This window comes from Phodopus roborovskii, unplaced genomic scaffold (assembly GCF_943737965.1).
Source record: "Phodopus roborovskii unplaced genomic scaffold, PHOROB, whole genome shotgun sequence".
Classification (NCBI taxonomy): Eukaryota; Metazoa; Chordata; class Mammalia; order Rodentia; family Cricetidae; genus Phodopus; species Phodopus roborovskii.
In genome coordinates, this window is record NW_026126602.1 from 2,823,107 (window position 1) to 2,850,035 (window position 26,929).

General features: G+C 41.1%; 1 protein-coding gene and 1 non-coding gene across 12 annotated transcripts in view; one reads left to right on the forward strand and one right to left on the reverse strand.

Annotated features, from left to right (window-relative positions):
• Positions 1-5,077: 5,077 nt before the first annotated feature.
• Zeb1 (zinc finger E-box binding homeobox 1) overlaps positions 5,078-26,929 on the reverse strand; it is a 149,942-nt gene continuing 128,090 nt past the window's right edge. For all 11 annotated transcript variants that reach the window (XM_051205660.1, XM_051205651.1, XM_051205658.1 and 8 more), the window contains 6 exons: positions 25,402-25,563; positions 21,096-21,298; positions 19,017-19,122; positions 11,467-13,274; positions 9,037-9,217; positions 5,078-7,521 (listed from right to left, as the gene is read on the reverse strand). In XM_051205660.1, coding sequence (XP_051061617.1) covers positions 6,935-7,521; positions 9,037-9,217; positions 11,467-13,274; positions 19,017-19,122; positions 21,096-21,298; positions 25,402-25,563 — 3,047 coding nt within the window. In that variant the 3' untranslated portion in view covers positions 5,078-6,934. The remainder of the gene's footprint in view (positions 7,522-9,036; positions 9,218-11,466; positions 13,275-19,016; positions 19,123-21,095; positions 21,299-25,401; positions 25,564-26,929) is intronic.
• Positions 18,171-18,274, forward strand: LOC127237468 (U6 spliceosomal RNA). Its single transcript, XR_007835852.1, has one exon. It is a non-coding gene; the product is annotated as a U6 spliceosomal RNA (small nuclear RNA).

Genomic DNA, 26,929 nt, shown 5'->3' on the forward strand with positions numbered 1-26,929 from the left:
AGAAGGGGAGAAAAGGAGGGAAGAGGAAGACATAAGGGAGCAGGAAGACTGAGTCAGAGAAAGAATAGAGGAGAGCAAGAAAAGATATACCGTAATACAGGGAGCCAGTATAGGTTTAAAGAGAAATATTGCACCAGGGAAATGTTCACAGATCTATAAGGATGATCCCAACTAACAATCTAAGCAATAATGGAGAGTCTACCTTAAATGCCCTTCCCTGATAATGAGACTGATAACTAACTTATATGCCATCCTAGAGCCTTCATCTAGTAGCTGATGGAAACAGAAATAGACACCTACAGCTAAACCCTGAGATGAACTCTTGGAATCCAGTTGCAGAGAGGGAGGAGTGATGAGCAAAGGGGTCAAGAACAGGCTGGAGAAACCCACAGAGACAGCTGACCTGAACAAGGGGGAACTCCTGCCCCCCAGTCTGATAGGACCCACAGACCCCTGAATGTGAGTGAGAATAGGCAGTCTATGGGGGCTCTGGTAATGGATCAGTATTTATCCCTAGTATATGGATGAACTTTGGGAGCCCATCCCACATAGAGGGATACTCTCAGCCTAGACACATAGGGGAGGTCCTAGGCCCTGCCCCAAATGATATGACAGACTTTGAAGATCTCCCATGGAAGGCATTACCCTCCCTGGGGAGCAGAAAGGGGATAAGATAGGGGCTGGGGGTGGGACAAGGGAGGGTGAAGGAACTGGGATTGACAAGTAAAACAAGCTTGTTTAAAATTTAAATGCAAAATATCTTTAAAAAAAAGAAAAAAATGGAATCAACCTGTCTTAAAAAAAAAAAAAAAAGATAGTGTTAGTCTCCCCTGTACTGAGCACACGTACACACACATTTTAGCAGCTTTATTGATACATGCAGCGTAGTGACCCATCTGGAATGTAGTTATATGGGTTAGTACAGAGTTGCCCAAATAGCACCACCGTCTAGAACATTTGTTATTCCACAAGGAAACTTTTACCCACAGGAATTAATCACCGTCTTTCCCTGCTTCCAGTCTGAGGCAGCCAAAGACTCTTCTGTGTATAGATTTCCTTACTTTAGGACAAGGTGTCAGAGTGTGCAGTCTTCTGTGAGTGATGTCATTTAGCACAGGTTCATTCATTTTCAAGGTTCATCCAGCCCATCGTGTGTTACAATCTCATCACTTTTCATGGTCCAATATTTTATTGTATGTAAATAACATAGTTTGTTAACTAGCTGACTCAGTTTTACCCCCAGTTTTTTATTTTTATTTTTAGCTACAGTTCTGTTAACATCCATGTATATGTTATTGTGTAGACATGCTGTGATTTCTTACAAGTATATAGTATATACAAGTATGTTCTGCAAATATTTTATTCCAGTCTTACTTTTCTTAATATCACTTAACGAAAAAAGCTTTAAGTTTTGATAAAGTCCTATCAATGTCTTTATTCTGCTTTTTTTTTTCTTATCTAGGATTAGCTTAATAATTCAAGGTTACCCAGGAATTTTCATTCTTTCACAGGTTTAACCCTTACAATGAGGCATATAACCAGTTTTCATCAGTTTCTGGATGGGCTATGAGGAACATATTCATTTCCTGAGGACTTATTGCCAGTTGTTTTTTTTTTTTTTTTTTTTTTTTTTTTTTTGCCTTTATAATAGCTAGCTATGTAGCCCAAGCTGGCCTCAAAATCATGTTTTTCCTCCTTCAGCCTCCCGGTATTACAGGGATAGACCACACATCTGCAGCCCCAGCATCACATTTTGAACAATATTTCACCACTGCATTGTCCTGGCACCTTTGACAGAATCAGTTCACTGGCTACCAATTCCATTTTCTTCATCTGTGGCTATTTTCATTCTAAGCCCTCCAAATAAGTTCTTTTCTTAGTTCTTTGCTCTTCCACAAAATTCTTCAATATGTAGCTGCTATTTTGATTATAACAGCATCCTGTCAATAGTTAAGTTGGGTAAAACTTTTTCCTCAATACTCTTTCATCTTCCAACTTACGAATGTGGGATTTCATTTTCTTTGTGTTTTTAATTTATTCCATCAGTATTTTGGAAGCTTTGCTTATATTTTCTATTTTAGTTGTTACAGTAATTGTGTCTAGGTATAAATTCCCACACCTAGGACTATTTAGTAGAACGTGACTGAATTTCTCATGGCTTCTTGCCTTGCCTTTCCAAATTCCTTGTTTCCTATGTAAGAGAACTAGGCTGCCTGCAGGCAACAAGCCACTGCGGTCTGTATGTAAGGGACACAACTCTGCTTGAGGGTCAATAAGCATGAGTTTTTGCTCCTTGTAAGAGGAAGGTGTGCATATTTCAGTGAGTGTTTCACTTGTGAAGGTTTTGAAGATGCCAGTTATTACAGAGATCACCTCCTGTTTCTAGACTTCTGGTAATTTCTGACTTGGTGTTAAGTTTTTTTTTTTTCCTGATGTTTTTCCTACCCCTAAGATAATCACACACAGTCCCCAACACTGTGAATGGGAGCGACACTACTTGGCTTGTGGATGCTTTATGAATCTTGAATTTCTAGGGCAAATCCCACCTAATCACAATACATTTCCTTCTGATAAAAGTGTTCAAAGTAACTTTCTAATATTCAGTTAGGTCTTTGCTTTGTCTCTTTTGAAACTAAAGTCTGTAGCTCTTGATTTGAACTCCACTGTTGATGGATCTAAGTTTCACAGACAACTGAGGAAGGAGATGACTTGTGTAGAATTGTTACTGACTTCTTAAATGTATGAAAGAATTCACCAGTGGCACCACCTAGGCTGAATTTCCTTTGTAGGGAGACCTTTATCGATCAGTTTAATTTTTAATATCATTTAGGTGATTTATGAGTGAATTTTGGTAATTAGGGCCTTCTAAGAAATGTTTCTTTCACCTAAGCTGTCAGATATAGAGACACAGAGTTATTACTTCCTTACCTTTCTCTGTAGGGTCTGTAGACTGCTTCATTTCTTTCTCAAGATTGGCAATTTATGTCTCTTCTGTCTTCCTTGGTTTGTATGGCTAGAAATCTATCTTTTCAAAGACTGACTTGATTTACATGACTTTTTATGTCATTGTTTTCTCTTTTTTTTTATTATTGGCTCTGTCCTCCTTCATTCGTGTTTTTTTACTTTTATGGTTTGAGGTGGAAGTCTGGATGAGTGAGCCATTTATTCTTTCCTATTGTCAGTATTTAACACTGCACTTTCTTGCATATTATCACTTTACTTTACGCTACAAATTTTGACATAAGATACCATCATTTGAGAATCATCTTTCCCATTAGGAACAACTTGATATGGCATTGTAATAGTTTGGGAGACCTTGAAATAAATCTATTACTGGCTTATAATTTAAACATTTACAGTGTGTGTGTGTGTGTGTGTGTGTGTGTGTGTGTGTGTATACAGCATACATGTAGTGGTCAGAGGACAACATTAAGAGTTATTTTTTTTCTTCCACTGTGGGTTTTGGGGATGGAACTCAGTTCATCAAGCAAGTGCTTTTTACCCACTGAGTAGTTAGGGGAACCCTCTGTCCCAGTCCTCTCAAACAGAGTTCTGTGATGCTCTATGTTTTTTTTTTTCCTTCTATAAATGGCCCAGGATTTGTTGGGGTAATGTGTTCTAGCTGAGTTTTTCTTTTCTGAGCAGAGGTGCTTCTGTAGGTCTGTTGTTCTGGCAGAGCTAGATTTAATACATGGTCATTCTAATACAGCTTCTCATTGATCTTGGCTGAAATCCATTAGATTTCTCTGACTATTTTCATAGTACTTTCCTATAAGACTGTCTTTTAAGTTTGCATTAAGATTGAGAAATTCCTATGTCTCTACCTTCCACTCTGTACTGCTCTTCAGGGTATTTTCTATTCCTCCTGTTTAGGGTGGGCCCAAGTTTGTGTGTGGCCAGGAGAATCAATCCCAACATGAAATGTGAGGTGGGCCAGGCAGAGGCATGAACCTTGGAGTCAGACAGGCCTGTGTGCAGAGCCTCACTCTACTTACTGTGCATGTGGTCATGGGCATATGGCTTTTCTGTGTATTTTTAAGGCTCAGTGAAAAAGTAGTAATCTTGATGAAGGCAGCAAGCAGATGCATCTGAGGTCATGGCTGCTGCTTTTTCAGGGTGTGACAAAGCAGTGGGAAGAACCACTCCTTGATGATGCCTCATCACAATTTGTTCATTGGCTCTTTGACCACATGGGTGAGGCACTGTCCTCTTTGAGCTTTACCATCATGACTAGTGGACACCCCCTAAGAGTTGCAACTTAGTATTTCATAACCTTTTATAGTGTGTTTGTTTATGTGGTAGGGGTAGAGGAAATCAGGCAGCCTGATGACACAGGACATAGGGGAAGTAGTGCCCTGGCTTAGGAATGTTGGGAGCTCATAGGAATGTACAGTCCTGACACAGGAAATTATTGTCAGAACTGGGTCTATCAAGTTTGAAGTAGTCCCACCCTCAGTTTCCAATACCTGTACCTTGTACCGAGAAACTGAATACCAGAAAGACACCTAGAAATAAGCTCTCTACGCAGCACAACAACAGAGCAGCTGAAAGGGCAGGGATTGTTACATCTCCTATGCTGAATGCCTAACAACTCAAATGAGACCACTGGAAAATTATAAGAATCATTTACCATATGGATTCCCAGACTAGAAGGAAGGCAGCGAGTGCAGTCAGATGCGGCTTCTGTGCTCATTCAATGAATGTCTGTTGTAGCAACTAGTGAGAGGAGATCTGCCTGGCAGTGGGCACTTGAGTGACTGACAGAGGGAAGGGATGTCAGTGACAGTACGGGAGCTGATGAAAAGGGTACAAAGAGTGCAAGCAAAAGGCATCTAAACTCCCCGAAGTACCCTAAGGGTAAGTAAGGGCCCCTGGGCTGTGGGTGGAGGGTTCCGGAAGAAGGGTGACCTCTGTAGAGGGTTTCCCCACAGGAAAAGACAAACTTCACGATAAATGTCTAAAACATTTAGTGTCAACAAACTCAGTTCAAAATGAATGAAGCTCTGGGTTGTAATGACTATCTCATAGACAGCTTTCCAACGAAAATCTTGACAATGATCCAAAGAATGACAGCGGGTCAGGCTTGTTGATGCATTTTATTGTGAGCTGGGGAGTCTGGTAAAAAACTAGAAAATGACCATGGTGTAACAAGGAACTTAAAAGGAAGAGTCGGATCGGTAGCTTACATACATGGATACAGGAACAAATTGGCACAACATGTTAAACATTGTTCCCAACACTGTTTACAGAAGGCAATTCTAATTTGGCTTGCTAAGGGAATGGGTTATGGCTGGGCCAGCTCTTAACAGAAGAACTGCAGAGCATCATGCTATGGGTCACACAGTGAGTCTCAAAGTGAAGAGTTTCTTATTAAAAACTGGGTAAAGGGAGAATGACTTGATTGTAGTTGTAAAACTAATACATTCCCATTTAAACTCTGCTCTACAGCCCAAGGCGAGTATAAATGTTAACAGAACACTGTTAAATCAAATCTCAATGCACGAGAACCAATTGCATCTCTACTTTAAATCTTATCAACTTTCCAAAATTTCATACTAAAATATATTATTGTATTAATACAAACTACAGTATTATACACTACACTGTGTAATAAATAAAGAAATATAAAAATAAGACACATAAATATAAAAGTTTTCTAAAACTAAAAGTACGTGTCAGTAAGAAGGGTATTAATACTGCCAGGCTTGAAGACGTACAGTACAAAAATGTTGCACAGATCTATAAACTAAAAGAAATAAAATAATACTGATAGGTAAAAATCAGCTAATGTTGTTCATCAACTGGGTCCGTAATAACTAACATTTGGAAACGGTTGTAAGCCAAATACCAATGGCTTATCCATGTCTGACACGCAAGTACATGGATTAAGTAGTTTAGAGAATTTCCCTTTTGTTTCTGTAGAGATTTCTGAAAGTCAATCAACATAAAATGAATACTGAGGAACCAAGGTATGAGATGTCCCAGTGCGTCAGTTTCTCTGACAGAGTCAGTGGTTTTGAGTTTTATTTGGGAATTTTGAAACATCAAACAAATCAACAAATGCTAGTTATTGTAGGCCACACACTGAATGAAGGCAGTTAGAGCCTTGAAATACTGAGGACGGCACTTACAGCACACAGGTCTTGCTTAAGGCCAAAGGAGACACAACGCTTCCTATAGATCCTTCATAGTTGCTACCACGTACGCAAACACAATCACGAACACTGATTCTGCCGACTCTGTCGTCCTCGCCACATCAACACTGTTCGTCCCTGCAGTCAGAACTCAACGACAACCTTTGAACTCCATTTAAAATCACATGAGTAAGAAACTTCAGTTCTTCTCTCGGCTGCTTCCTTAAGGCTAGCAATACATGTTAAATGACAACATGGCGTCTAACGTAGAGGTTCTACCTCCTGACTGACTTGGTAACAGGTAGTCAGCACGGTTGGAACTGCTTTCTACTGCTCTGTGAAGGGAATTCTGTAGTGCAGAAGTTCTCACATTTAAAAAAAACATAATAAAATACTGAAGCGGATTTAGCATATGTTTACCAATAAAAAATTATAAAATTTCTCCCATTGTACAGCTTAAGAATGAACCAACGTAAGAGTGATAATACTGATAACCATGCCAGATGCCCATCCAGCTCCCTGTGACCTGCTAGAAACCTGTTTCTCAGTCATTGAAGTTTTCTATTCTGCTTCATGTTACATACATGTTCCTAACTCTGAAAACTGCATGAAAAATTACTAGGTCTGAGGTTCAGGCACACCCGGATATTTTTTTTTTTTTTTTTGTATTTTTTTTCTTTCAGTTCTGACATTACACAGTAGTGAGCAGGAACCACAGCACAGGGCTGTGTTTCCATGAAAAGCGTGGGTAATATAGAGCAAATTTCATTACCAAGTAGAATTTACTTCTAGAAGAACTCCTAGGCTTCATTTGTCTTCTCTTCCGACAGTTGCTCGCTGCTCTCACTTGCCTTCTGCTCCAAGCTGCCTGCCTGCTGGGCAGCCCCATCCTCCACCGCACCATCAGTCTTAGCTGCTGCCTCCTGCTTGGCTTTGTCCATCTCCTCCTCCTCTTCCTCCTCTTCCTCTTCCTCCTCCCCCTGTGCATTTTCACATTCCTTTTCTTCCTGCAATTCTTCCATCTCTTTATCTTCCTCCTCCTCTTCCTCCTTTTCACTGTCTTCATCCTCCTCCCTTGTCAAACTTTCTCTCTCATCCGAGTCAGCCTGTGAGGGAGATGCCCGTGCACCCACATGCTCATTCATCAGGACTTCCAGCCCCGCCTCTTCCTGCTCCTGCTCTGTGCCATCTCTTTCTTCTGCTTCTCTCTTGCAGTAGGAGTAGCGGTGATTCATGTGCTGAGAGTAAGATCCCGAGTGTGAGAAGCGCTTGCCACACTTGTCACATTGATAGGGCTTTTCTCCAGAGTGTAATCGCATGTGTTCAATCAAATGATGTTTGTGTTTAAATGCCTTTTTACAGATTCCACACTCATGAGGTCTTTTACCTGCAAGGTAAGAACACAGGTATGAAACAAAACAGTGGCATTAGGGGACATTCAGGGGATGGTTACAGTTTCATGCTTAGGAAACTAGCAAGTCCTCAACTCTACTTGTATTGCTATGGTTTATCTTTTATATGCAAATATTCAAGGTGACACTCAAGTATTATGAGGCAGTCACCCCTTAAAAATACACAGATTACTTTTGCTAATTCTTTTATCAGCTAGGATGTAATTTTAATTTTGGTATTTGCTAGTATTTAACTCTTTCTAAAGAATAAGGAGATTTTCTAATTCAGTGAAAACAACTAGAGGGTATGGCCCAAGGCCTTGTTAGAGAGACCCAGCTTTTCCTACTACATGCTGCCTTTTAACTCCCACAACTGACAAAGTGTCACCCTGCAATGTGTAGATCAAAAAAGAAAGAACACGTCTCTGTATTTCTTCCCATCAGAGTGAATGAGCTAACACAGCTGATAAGAACATGGAGGCTAAAACAGCTGAGGAGGGCCAGACAAAACAGGCTGTGGATTTTAAGATTAAACATTCCTTCATCTAGCAATCTCTTTGGAGAGAAACGGGTGGCTGTGTAGTTCCTATCAGTTAGGAGTCTGGTACTAGACAATCAGAATTCTGTGAGAAGTCTGAAAGCAGTTCAAGCTTGAAGTCAGTCATGGAGACAGTTCTCAGGCCATGGAGTCTGCATATACTTCCTAACTGGATTTCCCAGGCTGCAGAGACACACGGGCTGAAAGTAACCAATGTGGCTCTAGAGAGGGAATTGAAAATGCCAGGTTGGCAAGAGTCTTCTGTAAAAGCCCTTTAGTGAAGCATCCTGGGACTGGCTGGCCTTTGTACATGCTGTATCCACTCAAACGAATCATTGGCCAGAGCAGAAAAGCAGCCTTGGGCAACAAGCAAATAAGGGTGCAACGGAGAGGAATTAAACATCAGCTAGGATGCCGGATTTTAATTTTTATCTTTTCTCTTTTTCAATCACTGAAAATGAAAAGTCTATTCTTGGCTCATGGGCATTAGAGAGATGAGTGAAGCCCTGTTTGGTATGCCAGACATTATTTGCCAGTCTCTAGGTCAGCCCAAGGCTTTTTTGTATTTTGTAGAGAATTATAGACACTCAGATCTAAAGGGATCTTAAAATCAAGTTCAGTCTTGATTTTAAAAGTTTTTTCTAAGAAAAGCAAAGGCCTTGAATTTTCAGGAGTCAAGCCTTGAGCCAGGTGGCTGGTGCTTCCTGAAGCTGGGTCTTCTTCTCGTCCCTTCAGCCCACTGTCCCCACACTGTTAATACAGCAGAAGCTGAACTAAAGGTAATGAGCATGTGTCAGCATAGGAATGAAGTCATTAGAGGCAAAACATGAGCTCAGGCAGAAGAAGTCGCTTAGACACTACTTCCTGTAGGAAGACTGGACATTGTGAGGACTTCAGATGTTGCTTCAGGGTTCTGGCTGTGCACCAGGCCACGGGCACTTTTAGAACCTTGTGCTTGTGTCTACTGACATACCTGTGTGTTCATATTTGTGTCTCAACAGTGAGCTGCTCTTCTGAAATATCTTGTCACACAGGTCACAGGCATACATTCCATTCTCTGTCTTCCGAGTTTTCTTTTTGGGTGGCGTAGAGTCAGAGTCGTTCTGGTCCTCCACGGTGGAGACCCCTTCCGAGCTAGTGTCTTGCCTTTCATCCTAAGGGGAAAAAGGAAGATTAAACTTCAAGATTAAAAGACACACATGAGATAGGGTCAGTGAGATGGTTCAGCACGTAAAGGCACTTGCCGCCAAGGCTGAAGACCTGATGGGACCCACACAGTGGAAGGAGAACCGGCTCCCACAAGTTGTCCTCTGACTCCATGTGTGAGTGATGGCACATGAAGCCTCCTGCTCCCACTGTCCATAAATAAACAAATGTAGGAAAATCAGACAGCACCGGAGATAAACTTCATGCTGGAAGGTTGCTTCCCTCACTTTGACCACAAGAAGTACACACTACAATGCCACTACACATGGGCTCCCAGGTGCACTAGCTCATGCTACAAACAGAGGCCACCAGAAGGAGAGTTGGAGCGATAGCAGCTACATTTACTTGGTTGTGGCAAATTATGATTTTATAGCAATTTTGCAGAAAGGTTTAATCACTGAGCTTGCTAATTCATCATTCATTTACAACTTCATTTACAACTTCATCATTAACTATATATACTTTTCATAAAAAATTCTGGATTCCACACAGTAAATATTAAGACAGCGTTTAGAAACTATCTTGAAACAGTGTCCTCCCTTCTGGAGGTCTTCACACCAGCTGCCTTGATCTGACAAAGACAGGTTAGCTTTAGTCCATACTTTCTCTGGAATGAGGAGGAGCAGTATGAGAGGGTCTGTGATTTTTAAATAGGAGTAGCTGCCTGTCATAAAGAACTCATCTACAATTCTCATAGAATGAACAAAACATGACACAGAACCTCAGATCGTTTCAGGGAAGTCATTTTAGGAGGAAGGTGCTCTACTCAACAGAATAATCCTGCAGAGGGCCTGTTGCAAATTTAGGTCAGCTAAGATCTTTGGTTTGCCTCTAACCCCACTGATCTCCTGAAAACAGCCATGTGCCTGTCACCGTGGCTGCCAGTGCAGAAGTGACTCCACTTTACACCTCTTTTGACATATAGTCAAACAGTCATTTGAAATTCAAACATGCCAAAAGGGCTGGAAGATGGCTAAGTGGGGAAGATGCTTGCTATGCAAGCGTTAAGGATCTGAGTTCAGATCCCTAGCACACATGTAAAAGCCAGGCATGTGTGACACTCATCTGTAATCCCACCACTGGAGTATATGTGAGTGTGTGTAGACAAGTAGATAGTAGGGACTCACTACCAGCCACTCTAGACAAAATGTATGCTCCAGGTTCAGTGAGAGACCGTGTCTCAAAAACACGGAGAGTGACTGAGGGAGACGGTCATTGTCAGTCTCTGGCCTCTACATGCACACTCATGGGTAGACACACATGTACATACATAAGTATTCATCACACACACACACACACACACACACACACACACACACACACGTGTTTTTATACACCAGAAATCTAATGTCATTGGTCACATGGATGTTTTCTTCAAGAGTTACTGCAGTTCTGGGGAAGCCCATGGGTAGTAGTATTGAAAGGCCACCGAAGGCAGCAGAGCACATCTGAGCAGGATACACAAGTAACTACAGCTGTACTCACAGTAAGATCAAACAGCCACCTCTGGTATTTGATTTAATTTAAAAAATTGATGAAAAAGTGGTAACATCAAGGCTGGTGAAATGGAAAAATTCTGGACAGACTTTGAGAAACATACAGCCACACAGTAGAGTTCTATCCAAAACCCAAACAAAGCAAGCAAAGCAAAAACCCATCTAAAGGTAAATGTACACCTGGACCTACAGCCATACCCCACCGGTAATTATGACTAAATATTCAATTCACAGCCCATGAATGCATGAGCTAAGTTCCCAGCATACTGTTAAACCAAAACCTCTTAACAAACATGTTGGTACACAATGTATTAACGAAGCCTCCCTGGGATTTTATGGTGGATGGTCACACAAATATTTACTAATGATCATAAGCAAACTTACCAATTTGAGATTTCAACTAGAAAACCAGAAACCTAATTAATGAGTATTACAATTTTTCTCTTATGCTCTAATGAGTATTGCAACTTCTCTCTTATGCTCTAAGCTCAAGTGTGTCTCCAGCTGAAGTCTATGTACTCTTTTTCAGAGGAGAATTCCCTTTCAACTGTAGTTGATCAGTAAGCAAAGGAAGACATCCTGCCACATAAGGAAAGCAACTGGCTAAGTTCCTCTTAAACATGACAGCTGTGTCAACCTGGCTGAATCTCCAGTGGATGGAGGGTTCTTCACTAGAAACAGTTAGCTAGTGCTTTACTAACCTGGTTTCCATTTGGCTGGATTACCTTCATCGGTGGCTCTTGCATTGCAGGGCCGACTGTGGTAGAGTATGTATAAGCCACCTGGGGAATCAGAATAGTCTGCTTGTTGGCAGCCAGTGCACGTAAGCAGGGAACACTGTTCTGGTCAGCAATGGCCACGATGGTGGGTAACTGGGCAGTGACTGTAGGAATAGCAATATTTATGGGGTTGGCACTTGGTGGGATTACATTTACAACTGGTTCTGAGTCTGTAACACAGCTGTCCTCCTGTGGCTCCTTTTTTACACAAGACAAGTTCAAGGGCTCTTCCTGGACAGAATAAACACTGTTCTGGTAAACACTGCTGATAGTCGACCTTTCCAGTAGCTCTCCCTGTTGCTTTGGTAGTGAGAGATCAAGAGGTTCTACTTGGGGTTCCTCCTGGGCACCGTCTGCCACACAAAAGTAACCCTGCAGGGTCCTGGCCGAGGAAAGGTTTAGAGGTGATGGGGATGATGTGCAACTTCTGGAACCATTCATGGCTGATCCTACTGGTAAAACTGGGGAGCTGGTGGTCATCTTGAGAGGACTCTGTCCACTTGTGCTGTGTTCCTGGGGCTCACTTACATCTGCAGGTTGAGGCTGTTCATCGCTCTTTGCAGCGATGTTTACTGTGCCTGTTTCTGGAGAAGGTGGCTCAGGAGACTGCCCTGGAATCTGTCCAGCTTGCATCTTTTCAAACCACTTTTTAACTACATCCAGAGGCAGGTTCACAGAATCAGCGATCTTTGAGAGCTCTTCTGAGTTTGGCTGCGCGTTCAGAGCATAGTAGGCTTTTAAGAGCGACAGGAGGTTCTTTACAGGTGGCTGACTGGGAGACAAATCACCATCTCTGGTTGACGAAGCAGAGGCCTCGGGCTTCTCAGCTTCTGGGGCGGGGGCTGGAGGCTGGGCAGGGTGCTCTGGGTCATAGTGCTTTAGTTCTGGAAGTGCATTGAGGTCTCCTGGGCAATCATCATACAGAAGGCAAGTGCTACCATCCACAGCCCCATCAAAGCTTTTGTCCTTCTCTGACTTAACAGTAAGGTCTTGTGGTAACTTCTCACTTTTGCAGCTGTTTGTAGGGGCTGGGTTCTCTATCTTTAAATTCTGAGGGACAACCTGAAGCTGGCTAGGCTGCTCAAGACTATAGTTGATGATGATTTTGGTTGTTCCATCTTGATCAACTAAAGGAAGACTTATGGCAGAGATAACAGAATGGCCACCCTGCTGGATGGATGAAGCACTGACTGCTTCTTGCTCTTTGGATGCAAGACTGGCTTGATTATTCTCCAAAACTTGCCGTATTACGTTACCATCTAGTGCCACTTTAAGTACATTCTGAATGTCACTTAAATTGATACTTATGGGAGATACCAAACCAACTGTTGGCAGAACAACAGCTTGCACCACACCCTGAGGAGAACTGGTTGCCTGCAATTGGCCACCACCGCTAAAAACCCCGTTTTGTAAAGGGGTCGAACAGTTGATTCCTGAAGCAACCACTATGGGTTTGAACTCATAATCCACAGGTTCAGTTTTGATTTGGTTTACAGAAAGCGGTTCTTGAAGGGGTTTATTCTCTATCTTCTGCCGTATCTGTGGGCGTGTGGGACTGCCTGGTGATGCCGAAAGAGATGGTGAGGAACACTGTGATGTCTTGAGTCCTGATCTGGGCCTCCCATTCACAGGCATCAGGCTAATACACTTCTTACTGCTTATGTGTGAGCTATAGGAACCAGAATGGGAAAAACGTTTCTTGCAGTTTGGGCATTCATATGGCTTCTCTCCTAAACAACAACAAAATAGATCCATTGAGTCATTACATTTTCACACTGCTTTACAATATGAAATAGCAATTTTAATAAAGCTAGACTTCCCTGTGTGCCCATGACACTATTTTATTTACAGCATCATTTCAAGTTTAAAAGTTACAGAAATGTTAAAAACATGTAAGTAGAACCTTCCTCTGAACGGTGTGCTAGCTAAGCAGGGATGCTTCAACAACATATGCACAGCATTTTTGCCATGCTCTGTAGCTTCCAATAATGGTCAAATATCAAAAGGAATCGGTCTACTCTTCTGAGTAACTTTTTCTTACCCTATTTCATCAATCTGTGTAATGTTAAAACTCCACTCAAGCATCTGTAGAAGAAACTGATGTTCAAGGAAAGAAAAATAAATGTAATCTCCTTTCAGACTTAACAAGCATGCATGTCCTTGATTGATAAAAATTCCCACATCCTTACAGCTCCATTGGAAAAACCTTTCCCTTATGGGGAGGAAGCCCTCAATAGAAGTATTGTAACCAGTAACTCCCCCTCTCCCCCAGAGACCAGGCTTTCTTGTGGGGACTGGGGACCAAGGCATCAGCTTAATTTCTCATGGCTAGTGGGTATGGTAAAGCTTTGTTTTTATGTTCAAACATTAAATTTGGTTAAATCCAACATTTGTGTGAATTGGCAGGAAAAACAGCATGAAGTCAGAGAAGCCCCTGCTGATGGAGGCCTCCCTTGAAATGCTGCCTAGAATCACCAGGACATAAGGCATTCTTTCTCCTTGGCTATCAGATGCGGTTTAGGAGAAAATTTTGAGAAGTACTGAGATAAAGGCAATATTATCACACAAGCCTAGTTTTAAAATTTTGGTTCCAACTTGGTCACAGCTATTAGCTGTCCAGTAAGGGGACTCTCTGGGTCTTACTAGCCATTGTCTTTTGTGTCTATCAAAGCATGGGTCACATGGCTACTCTTACACCACTAAAGACTCCTAGCTGCTTAGGAATTGTGATCACACTGATCTCTCCAGTGAGTGTCACAGCTGAGTATATTTCTTTCCTTTGAGAAGTCAGTGTAAATGCTGCTGCTGCTGTGGGAGGAAGGCCTGGAGGCTGAGGAAAGGTGAACTCACCTTCTCAGCAATGTGCTTATTTGAAGGACCAGTACTGGCATTTTAAGGGATTAAGAAGCTTCGCCTAGAACTCTTTCCATAGTGCGTATTAGCATATTTGCTTATCAGTCTCTGGTTAAACTGTTTAGCACAAGGCAGGTGACTCCTGCAGGACTCCTGGGGAAGACACCCAGGCTCTTTCTTTCCCACAGAATGGGTTCAGATTCTGGCTCCATCATATACCACTTCCTCCATCTTTCTAAACCTAAGTTCTTTGGCATGTGAGTAGACACATTCTCACTGGGTTGCTACAAAGGTCATGAGGTTATACAACAAAACCTTTATCGTGCTCCCTACAAACTGCTGGTTCTCATGCCCTAGCCTTTCCTTGTTCTCCCTTCTGATACCACACACAGCAAGGCTGATTTTTTTTTTTTTTTTTTTAAATACGTAGACCTTCTAATCCACTACATGCTATCTTCAGCTTCCATGTAGACTGAACAAATCAGGGTCCTTCTCTCAGGCCCCTTATTATCCTACCTCTGGCTGTTTTTCAGTTTATCAAGTTTGCCAGCAGGCTACCTAAAATGAGTCAATGTTCAGAATGCCATCAGATGGAAGTGTAGAGTGACCCTGAGATAAAGGCTGTGTGCCAATTAAGCTGTTTGACAAGGGGTCTGCTCAAGCTCATTGCTGTCCGCTCAAGCTCATTGCTGTCCAACTGTTAATGAGTTGATAACAGCTTTTAGGAGTCAAACCAGTATTTTCCTACTGAAGGACAGGAAGAAGATGTGTAACACTCCACTGGATGAGGCATGGCTTGGAGTTGGGATGCTGCTCAGAGTTCAGGTGTTCATGAACTACCTAAGTGATCTTGGAGAAGTTAGTTAAGTATTATGAGCCTACGTGTCTTTATCAGAAAAGGTGAGGTGTAATAGAATCTACTTTATAAGGTTAGAGACCTATAGAAGTAAGTAAATGTCAACACTTGATACTTCACTTCTGCCAGGAAGAATGTACACACAACACTTATTCTCAACCAAAGTTGCTATGTTGGAAAATTGGTTTCCAACTTCAGTGCTTTATGTTTATGCCATGACCCAGTTTACCTGGGTCATTGTTTGTAGCCAGCTTAGCCTGGAGTTCTATGAGGAAGTAGTACTGTTCAACCGACAATGGAAACTGAGGAGTTTGCAGGCTGAGGAGAGGGCCGATCACATCTTAGGTGAGAACTTGAGGCTTTAATACCGAATTCATGGAAAAATCTGCCAGTACTTTGTGGGGAAATTTGTACCCTGGACAGGTGATGGGAGATGTCATTCTGTATATGTTTCTCATACTGGTTAATGAATAAAGCACTGTTGGCCAATAGGAAAGGAAGATAGGAGGGACTAGGAGATAAGGAGGAAAGAGGAAGTGGTAAGGAGAGCCAAGATGGAGAGACTGGGGAGACCAGACGCCTGCCCCACTCCCCAGTAGGTGAAACAACGTGGAAATACATAGAAATGGGTTAATAATTAAGACAGAGCTAGCCAATAAGAAACAAGAAACAGGCCAACAGAATTATATCAAATACAGAGTCTCTGTGTGTTAATTGGGGCAGGCGCGGCAGCGGGACCAGACCAGGCGGTGCGCTGAAAAACCCTACACCTTACAGGCATGGGCACTTTTCTCTTACCCATGTGGAGAGATGGGGGCCCCCTGGCACAGCTCTGCTCCTAACAGCACATTTATACATTAGTGCACAGGGACCTGCCCGGGGTTCACAGCTAAAGCTTATGGTGAGGAGAACAGACTAACAATCCAGGTCATTTTGGGGAATGTAATTTTGGACTCTGAGCCTCAACTAAAGCTAAAGAATAAATAACTAAGAAAAAATCAGTAGAGATGTTTTATGAAGAGTGTGCAGTCTACTCACTATTAGGCACCTAAATGTAAGTGGTTTTCAAGCCACCAGAGGGAAGAACTTGAGTTTTGGGTCTTTTTTAAAGGGGTTTAAAGTTTTAAACCACTATTGTCTATAATTTTGCAAAATATATAAAGAAAATGGGTCCCCAGTGAGATGATCCAGTGGATATAAGTTCTTCCCACCAAGCCTGATGACTGGAGTTATCACTCTTGATAGAAGGAGACATTCAACTCCTGCAAGCTATGCTCTGGTCTGTACAGGTGTATTGTGGCACACACATCCACACATATGTGCCCCCCCAAGCAATTTTCTAAAAATAAAGAAAATGTCATAGCAACAGCTGGAAAGCAGTTGCTCACATGCATACTCTCAGCTAGTGTGTCACCTCTTTGAGAGCCCAGAACAGGAGGCTGGCAGTGCAGTCCAGGCCTTGGCTGACACTTGGAGAAGCCCTGCTTGAAAGTCTTCCTTTGGCATAAATCAGACTTTCAAAGAGCTGTACACTGGGCTGTATCCAAGTGGCCATTGTGGAGAAACATGTTTTCTAAATCACTCTTGGGTGAAATATCAGTAGCCTCTATTGAATCTGATTTAAAAATAGAAATTATTATCAAGTTTTCTTACAGCATTTCAAAAATAATTCTGATGATGAAATAAATCATGTTTTGTTCTTTTTAAATTTCTTTTTAAGATTTTGTGTGTGTGTGTGTTTGCGCGTGCACGCATGCGCGCGCATTGGTATTCTGCCTGCATGTATGTCTGTGTGAGGGTATAGGATCCCCTGGAACTGGGGTTACAAACAGTTTCAAGCTGCCATGATAGCTCTGGGAATTGAACCTAGGTCCTCTGGAAGAGCAGGCAGTGCTTTGGGCTTCTGAGCCATCTCTCCAGCCCTCATATTTTGTTCTTTATGTTCTTTATGATGCTCTAAGGAACAATTTCCATCAACTGAGTATCAGGAAGTTTTACTCAAACTATTTCTGAATTTTTATTACTTACTGTGTTAAATGTAAGCAAGCCTTATATTAGGGAAGTTGAAGAATAAGACAAATACATGATGAGTAGAGAGTGTCATGCAGGGAGAATTTTGTGCTTTCTGAACTGGCCCCAACTGGTATTAACTTTTAAGCACCAGCACACTGTCTGATCATCAAGTTCTTGACCATATAAACTCATTTTCTCATTTCCTGATTGTGGTAGTTTGAATATAATTAGCCCCTATAATTTCATAGGGCATGACATCATTAGGAGGTATGGCTTTGTTGGAGTGGAGATGGCCCTGTTGGAAGAAGTGTGTCACTGTGGGGGTGGACTCTGAGATTTTCTATGCTCAGAATACTTCCCAGTGTCTCAGTGAACTTCCTGTTGCCTGCGAGTTGTGGCATGTTCAGCCTCCTCTCCAGCACCATGTCTATCTGCATGCCACCCTGCTTAACTACCATGATGACAACAGAGTGAACCTCTGAAACTGTAAGGGAGCCACCCCACCCTTTGTAAGAGTTGCAATAGAAACCCTGACTAAGATACTGATTTTGATGGGGTTTTGATCACCAAGCAGGATTTCACCACTAATTTTAATGTCTTGTTTCTGTATCAGTGATTTGATCTTTGGAATAAACTATGCATCCCAACTTTGTTCCATTAAGAAAGATGATAATTGCTAATGTAAAACTACAGCATACATCTAATTCAAGTATTATCTTAGTTTTGTTTTTTAAACCTAATTTCAACACTTCTAAACCCTCATGTGTTTAGCTGACATTGCAAATCATCTCCAGTAAGAAAGTAGATTATATATTATTGGGGAGTGCTATTCAGTAGCATAGGGGCTAAGGAATAGTACACTGTACCACATTATCATACTGTGCAGGCTGTAAGAGATACCCTAGTGCTTGCTTTGGCAGCACATATACTAAAATTGGAATGATACAGAGATTAGGATGGCCCCTGCACAAGGATTACATGCAAATTCGTGAAGCGTTCCATATTTTAGTTCAGTTATGTCTGTAGTATTAAAGCACAATGATTATGTACGGCATTATAAAAAAAAAGAGATACCTTACATGTTCTAAAAACATAAGTAAATAATATGTACATTTCCTTTTAAGGATCTTGGTTTGACCATTTTCAAGGAATGACCTTGTCATATATATCACTGAAGGTTAATTCCATGATTGATACAGTAAGAGTTCCAAAAATGTAATTGAAAAAGACACAGAACTACTACCACTGACAAAGCTACCTGACAACTGCCTGGGAGATTTGTCAGTGAATTAACCATCATGAGGCTAATAATACTAAACACCATGTTCTCATATTTCTTGGTTGATGGTTGAGTCACTAAAATTACTTAAATCATAAATATATCTGAATTTAGTCAAAAGAACAGATTTTACAGTGTAATATAGGATTGCTACATTTTCTTTATAAGCTTTTGTCATTAAATCTAGAAAGCAGTTTTAAATTCTCATTTATGCTGCAACTCTCTCATGCTGCTTTAGCTCTCTGGGTCCATACCACCTCTCCATCATTTTATTAGGTTCCTTTTTTTTACTTTTCTCATGTAAATGCTATATTTATTTATTTCATATAGGAAAATGGAGTTTGCTGTATTATATACTTTAGAGGTTAGGTACTAACAAAATATCATTCAAATGGAACCTGTTATGACAGGTCTACTTATCAGCACAGATGTCATAATTATACAGGATGCAGGGAGAAAGCACGTACTCACCACTGTGGATTCGTAAGTGCTCTTTCAGGTGGTGTTTGTATTTGAAAGCTTTTCCACACTCAGTGCACTTGAATTTACGATTGCCCCCAGACTGCGTCACATGTCTCTGCAAGAAAGAATTAACGTTTTATGTCTCAATTCCAGGTGAGTTTGATGATTTCATTGCCTGTAGTTGCAGCAGTCACAAACATAGAATATTTACCAAAAATAGAGTAGTCTATGTTTTATTAGGATCTAGGGATGGTCTTGTCTACCCTCTGAAGATAAAGAGGGCAAGCTGTCTATAGAGAACAAGGACCTGACTGGAGTGTCAGGCCCATTTCAGTAGGGTAGGATGGTAATAGCTCTTGAATATTTGATGTTTCCAAAATGTGCCTTAATCCGACGCTTTTGAAAATACTTTTTTTTTTTTTTTTTTAATCAGTTGTGTGTGCTCCTTGCTGTTAGGACTTTGTCCTCTTCCTTCTTGGGTTCTTATTACCTGGAATAGGGTCTGACATAACAGAAACAGAAGCACATACCTTTGTAAGACATGGAAATGCTCATTCCTTAGACAATATGATTTCCAAAGGCCTGAAAGACTAACATTCCCAAAGTTTCAAAAACCTTGCAGCCATCCTGCCTTACACTGGCCCCCAACCCCAACCACACCTTTTAGTTCACACCCTCCAAAAAAATCCTCACAAAAGTGGTCATCATGATCACCGCAGGCTTTAAGAGAGAGCACTTCTTCAGCTTTGCTGTTTGTTTTTTGGCCAAGATGGTGGCAGTTTGAGTGGGTCTACTTCCAAAAGTCACATGGACACCTCTTTTCTTAAGCCTTGTCTACACTGTGGCTGCACCAGGCTCTAAGCCAGAGAGCAATCTATGGAGTTGTCCCTGGTAAGCCTCCTCAGCAAGACCCAGGATCAGATGGTCATCTCCCCAGGAGCTCCTTCCAGGCCAGCTCCTTCCTTTTCTTCCACTGCCTTCCACTTTTTTTTTTCCCCCGAGACAGAGTTTCTTTGTGTAGCTTTGGAGCCTATCCTGGAACTCATTCTGTAGATCAGGCTGGCCTCGAACTCACAGACATCTGCCTGCCTCTGCCTCCTGAGTGCTGTGACTAAAGGACCAACGACTGGCATCACTGCCTTCCACTTCCAGTGGTTCCTCTAAGACTTCACCCTTTGTTACTGCTGCAGACTCTGGTCCTCTTCTGCTTCAGCATCACCCTCCCTTATCGGATTTTGTGAGTAATGCTAAAGTCCTAAGCAAACAGGTTGACTGTTTCTTCTTCTCCTGTTGACTTTTGTAGAGGTTATCTATCAACTTAGCAAAGACATGAAGACTTTCTGTGGGACAAGTATATATATATAAGGCCCCTTCACAGCGTTCCCATAAATCCAGCAGGTGTATGTTCATAATCCTGTGACATAAGGAGCTGGACATGTGCTGAAACCCAGATCTATGCACAGTAGCCTGTTACACTGTTACTTGGTTTGTAATGTTAATGTCAAATGGGTTTTAGCTTGCTTGTTGGTAGCTGACAATTCCAAACCAGGTCATTGTAAAAAAAAAAAAGAACAATTACTAAAGTCCTTCGAATTTAATCTTAAATACAAAGCCAACACTTAAAATGTAATTTATAGTTAAAACATTCAGTTTATATTCCTATAAAAAGTGCATGGTGGCAGAATTAGACTAAGTCATCAGAGTTGAGTCTTCAGACTGGAAATTCTCAAATTTTATAGAGGAGCAGCTCCCTTATTACTGTAGACAACCCGTAGTGCCTTAGTCACACCTCCAGGAAAACTTTGAAGCTTCCCCTCCATCAAGTCAAGTGGTTTAGAGACCAATATTTCTTTTCCTACACATAATATGTTGATAGAATATATCCTGGAGTCTCTCAGAGTTGGAGGATATTGTTATGGTTTATGCAAAACAAGTTTGGATAGCAAGGCTCTTACCTGAAAAGAAAACTACTAACCACCCCTCTTATGTCTGTAAGACTGCACACAAGGCAGCTTCCATGCATGATCTGTAAGTGCCCAAAGCCCTCCAAGTGCAGGAAGGTGGCAGACCCCTGCTTCATTTACTTACTTGCTCTCTTCCTGACTTATGTGATGTCATGTGGCGTTCAAGCTGGGTTCTGTATGCAAAGGTATAACTGCACAGGGAGCAGCTGAAATTGTCTTCATTCTTTTCATGGCGGTACTTAATGTGCTCTTTCAAAGAGGTAAAGCGCTTGTAGCCTCTATCGCAATATGGACAGGTGAGCAATTGGGAAAATGCATCTGGTGCTCCTGTGAAGGGAAGAGACCCTGTAACTTAAAGCATCCAAGGAGTATGACCAGCTACCACTGAATCCCCAGGCCACACACAGCACTAGTGCTGCTCAATTTACATTAGCCCTCAAATGATGGACAGTCACTTCCATTTATTAAAGAAAAAAATGTGACAATAAACACAGGTTAAGTAGCTTAAAAGTTACACAGCAAGCAAATGATTAATTCAGCATTCAACCACAGCTTTCAAATCCCCTGACCTGGAACCATTAAGTCTTCCTTGTGTGTGTGTGTGTGTGTGTGTGTGTGTGTGTGTGTGTGTGTGTGTGGTTAATTGAAGAAACACAAGTAAAATTAGGATTGAGTTACACTGGTAAACACACACACACACACACACACAGTACTAGGAGCTACAGCGCAGAGTCTGCTCATGATAATTCAATTGTTTACTTAGCACTAACTCCTTTTTACTTGAAAATGACACCTAAGTTACTGCCACAAAAAGTAGTGCAGTTTCCAAGGCACCTTGTAGTCAGGTGTGGTCATATGACTGATCTCAGACCATAAAGAGTATGTGAACTCAGAGAAGTAGTGGTGGCATCATGACTGAGAATACTAGATTGGAATACTTTGCTAATTAATATTACTCTGAGTAGTTTCACACACACACACACACACACACACACACACACACACACACACACACACACACACACGAAATTAGTTCATAACAAAAATTTACTGTGAATATACTCAATACTTTAAATTCTTTCAAAATAGGGAACCTAAGGTAGATTGATAAAATTCTTCAGATGTTTCATCATACACACATATTGCTTTTACTGGAGTTCGAGTCCATGTAAACTAAATGTTTTACTTACAGACAAACCTGCAGATGAGAGACTGAAAACCTGAACTCTAAATGACTAGTCAGGTATGTTGAAATACCTACAAATATGTGAGTAAAGATCAAATAACCAGAGCTCCAAAGTTCACACTGGCATCTTTAGCTGCTAGCTAGCAAGGCCACTGGATCCAGAGTTTGCTTAGGGATATTCTAGTACACACCTCTTCTCTGGGAGCAAACCATGTTATAGTTTGCACAGGACAATGGGAAACCAGCATCTTGGGACCTCTCCCTTGCCAGGATGCCCAGTACATCTGACTGAATCTACATAGTGATAATGCCAAAAGGCAAGAGCTACTGTTCTTGGTGTTCGCTGGCATGGCAATGTCCTATGGTTCCATTGACCAAACTACTCTTCCCCCAGTGCCAGAGAGCTATGCATGCCCATTATGTGCTACAGCCTGTCTTCACGGTTACTTTGTACAATGAGTGAGTTAAGAAAATGGCAGGCTTCTCATGATAGTTGAAAAGCAAGCTATTTACATAAATTAGAATATTGGATTCTCTAAAACATGAGGTATGGATTTATTCTTTCTGGTCACTAGCAAAACCAATAAAAATTAAATGTGAATGTGTTTTAAGAATAATAGAACGAAGGAGCTAGGAGAGGTTAATCAAAACTATGGATGTATGAAAGTAAGCCTTGTGGAACCCTACAGCTTTATAAGCTAATTAATAAAAATATAATTTTTAAAAAGGAGCCTGAATGGAGGTAGCCTGCATAGCTGAACAATGCTTCCTCAGAAGATATTAAATGAACCATGGTGCTAGGTGTTGATGCATTATAGGTCAAGAGACCTCAGGACCCCTTTCCCCCCTCTATACAGGTTATTGCCAGTACTCTTGTTGCCCAAAACCCTATTCCTGAAGATACCACACACTTTGGTTTCAGGGCAGAGAAACCAATCTTAAAGTTACTGGGAATCTTACTGCTGGCTAGCTTTTAAAGTGCCTTAGGTGCTTTGTAGGGTCACTAGAGAGAGAAAGCTGTCGTCAACTTTCCCCCTGGTAGAACCTACATATTACAATTCTGAACTGTCAGGAACAATGTGCCCACTGAAGAAATAGTGGCATGACTGCTTTGGGGATAACCAATAGCTTTTTGAGGCCTGCTCCACAGGAAGGACTTCATGCCTAATACTGCTAACCTGGTAAAATTCATGTCTAATACTGCTAACCTGGTTGGGGAGGTCATGGGTACTAGGTGGGAACCCATTGCCACTATCTTGCTAAATGGCCATGCTGTCAAGCTTTCTTTTGCATATTTTCTGGTTATACCACACATTAATGCTGCTTTCAATCTTTGCTGCAGAAGCTGCTTTCTGCTGTGGGAAGCAGTTAATGCAGAGACTCACAACTGGTCAAAGTGCTGGGAAATAGTGACTGGTGCATATGGAGCCCTAAATAGAGCACTGATAGTGATCCCACCAAAGTTCAAGGAATAATGCGGAAAAGAAGGGACGAATGTAATAGGTCCAGGGTAGGAAGGAGCGCTGTGAAATGCTGACTTCTGGTATGACATAGTCATTGTTCTCATGACATCACATTGGCTATGCTTGTTTGTATACATACTCTATAATTCAAATATTTTGCTAATTCAGAGCAGTTTGCCCCTGCTCCCTTTACCAGGTTTACTGTACTGAAGGACAACAACAAGCTTCATAAGGCTGAACATAGTGGGTTGATTTATGGAACAAATTTGTATGTTTGTATTTTTCTTTCATCAAGACTTTTTGAATATATAAAAGTTTTACATACATATTTATATATGTTTAACTTTTTTCCACTTCTCTTTCATTTCTATTATAACCTCCTGCATCTTTGAGTGAAATGAAAACATATTAGAAACAAATAGCCAGGAATTGAAAGTCGAAGCAGTAGAGTCTTCCAGTAATACAATAGTGCTCCAACAGAGCACAAAGCACTAATTAGTCAACTGACTCATGGAGCCCCTTGAGTTGGCATCTACATTCTTCAAATCCACCTGCTTAGCATGCTAGAGGAGTAATCCTTGACTGTCCTACACTTACTTCCTTTATCATAGATATCATTACAGGAAATCCTGTCCATTCTGGACTGATCCATGTTTCTTCTCTTCACCCTTCCCCAAAACAGGATCTTACTAGGAAGCACAAGGTAGCTTTAAACTCATGATCCCCCAGCTCAGCTTCCCTAGTGCTAGAATTATGTGTGTCCTTTCTTAGAGTCGATTCTTGATTTAGCAAAGATACAGTTTACTATTGATTCATCAAAAGATACACAAGTCTACGCTTGCTCGACTACACTATCTTTGTTGTTTTTAGATAAGATCTCATGTGGCTCAGGTGATTGGCCTCCAGCTTACTCTGGTTAAGGATGGCCCTGAGCTTCTGGTCTCCTTGCCTCCATCTCTTAAGTGCAGCAATCCCAGGTGTGTGCCTTCATGCTAAGGATTGAACTCAAGGCTTGGTGCATGCTAGGCGAGGGCTGTACTAACTGTGCCACATCTCAGCTCCATGTTTTCCTTTTTCATGCCATCTTTTCTCAATTTCCTCAAAAAAGTTCAAAGTTTATTGTTTTAATTTTAAGCTAAATCTATCCACTCAATGGAGAACCCCAGAAAACTGAAACTGTATTTAGGAAATTAATACTCAATGAATCCTTGAAAATTTTAAGAACTTTCCTAGTTCTTAGTAGAAATATGGCATCAAATTATCTATAGAAAAACTACATGTGATTTGCATTTGATTATCATTCTTGAAAGGGGAAATTGGAGCCTATTTCTGATTAGGAGTTTTGCACACTTTTTTATTGTGTTTTTTACCCTTCTTTATTAACTGAGAATTTACACTGGAGATGATTAAAGGATACCCAGAAAAACTTTTGTGCCCAAATTTGAATGCTTTCAACCAGACCACCATATTTCACATGCTAAAAGGATACTAAAAAATAATCAAAGGATAGAATGAGTCAAATTCTTCCTCACTTCTCTCAGCAGCTGCTATCTCAATGGGAAGTGATCCAGGCACTGTAGATGTGCCTGGTGTGACAGTGCCCAATGTGTCCAAGAGCAGCCAACAGCTCAATGCTGTACTGACTCTTCTTGAGTACCCACAACATTTTGGTTCTCACATGTGTTCTCTTTAGTAGGTAGAAATATGTTCCCATAATGGAGTAAAAGAAGTAGCAACCCTTTTGACTTGAGAAAGGAAACCACCAGCTAATCTGTACTCACCATTTTCGTCTTGACCGCTGGCTTCTGGCGTGCCCTGCCGCTGGTCCTCCTCGGGCGCCTCAGGGTAAATGATGGCTGTGTCTTGTTGTTGCAGGAACTCTTCCACATTCGGATCATGGTTTTGCTCATTTTCTGCATCTGAGTCGCATTCATCATCTTTTACTGAAAGGAACACACTATCTATAAAAAGCCATTTTACCACCAGTTTTAAAGTTTTTCTAATAATTTATCTTGCTAGGACATATGGTCCTTCTTGAAACTGCAGAGCACATACCTGAAAACTAAAAATGTATTTATTTTTGCAATCTATTAAGTATTTGCTTTAGAAATTCTCAAAGTTCTCTGTAAGCTTCATCTCACTTTACTAATAGTGCACCCAACTTGGAGAAAGGGAGGTTTGAAAGAACTGTTTCCCACGTTCCCACTTAATGACACACCAAGGGAAAATATATCTTAAAGTGTCTAAGTTCATTCCTTAGTTACCTATCAGGACATTTGAAGTCATACTTTGACACTGAGTCATTCCCACACACATCAGCCTTTCAATTTAGTTGTGTGACAGTTGACTTAGTAATCATCTGTAGTGGTGGCACACTCCTTTAATCCCAGCACTTGGGAGGCAGAGGCAGGTGTATCTCTTTGAAACCCTGTCTCAAAAAACCAAACCAAACACCCAACCAACAAAACAAACAACTCAGTTCTTTTATTCTCATCAACAGTAACAGTTTTCCTTTAATTTAACCCTTAGGTGAGACCGAACAGTATTGGTTGTCTAGAATTACAGAACTGTCAACAGAGATTAGAGAGAAGATACTTAACACAAATCTAACAGGGTTATTTAGCCCTCAGGATAAAGTTTTAAAAATTTATTTTCACATATGTCTAATATATTTGTGTTCTGATCAACACACACATTTGCATATACATACATTCCCAAAACAACCTGCTGAATCTATATAACGTTACCTGAGTGTATGTTTTCAGGGCTGACCATTTTCTACTGGACAAGCATATTTCCTTATAGAGAACTATGACAGTTGATCAAAAATACTTTTAAACAGAAAACACATGTTAGCACAAAACCCTATTTGGTATACAGAGGTCAGATATGCTAGAAATTATTTACTTTTAAATATAAAATACAAAATCTGAGATGCTAATTAACATGTTTGAAATGTACACACTATAAAATTTGGATGGCACTTACTCAGGATTGCTGAGGGTTCAATGCTGTGGTATCATGCTTGTTAATTCTGTGCCTGGCACGTGGGAAGTACTGTTACTGTGAGCTAGCTATTTTTGTCAAAGCATCACTCAACAGATGAGCATCCTAACTCTCCAGCTAACACTCTTCTCATAAAAAATTAGGGAAAGTATCCCTGCTAGCACACATGACTTGATATTAGGCGTCTCTATCACGCCCTGGGCTGCTTACACTAAACTGCACCGTGTTCAGGAATTTACCATGTATGGTTTCAGACTGATATGAACAATTCATATTTTATCCATCTATTTTAAGTATTGGGAA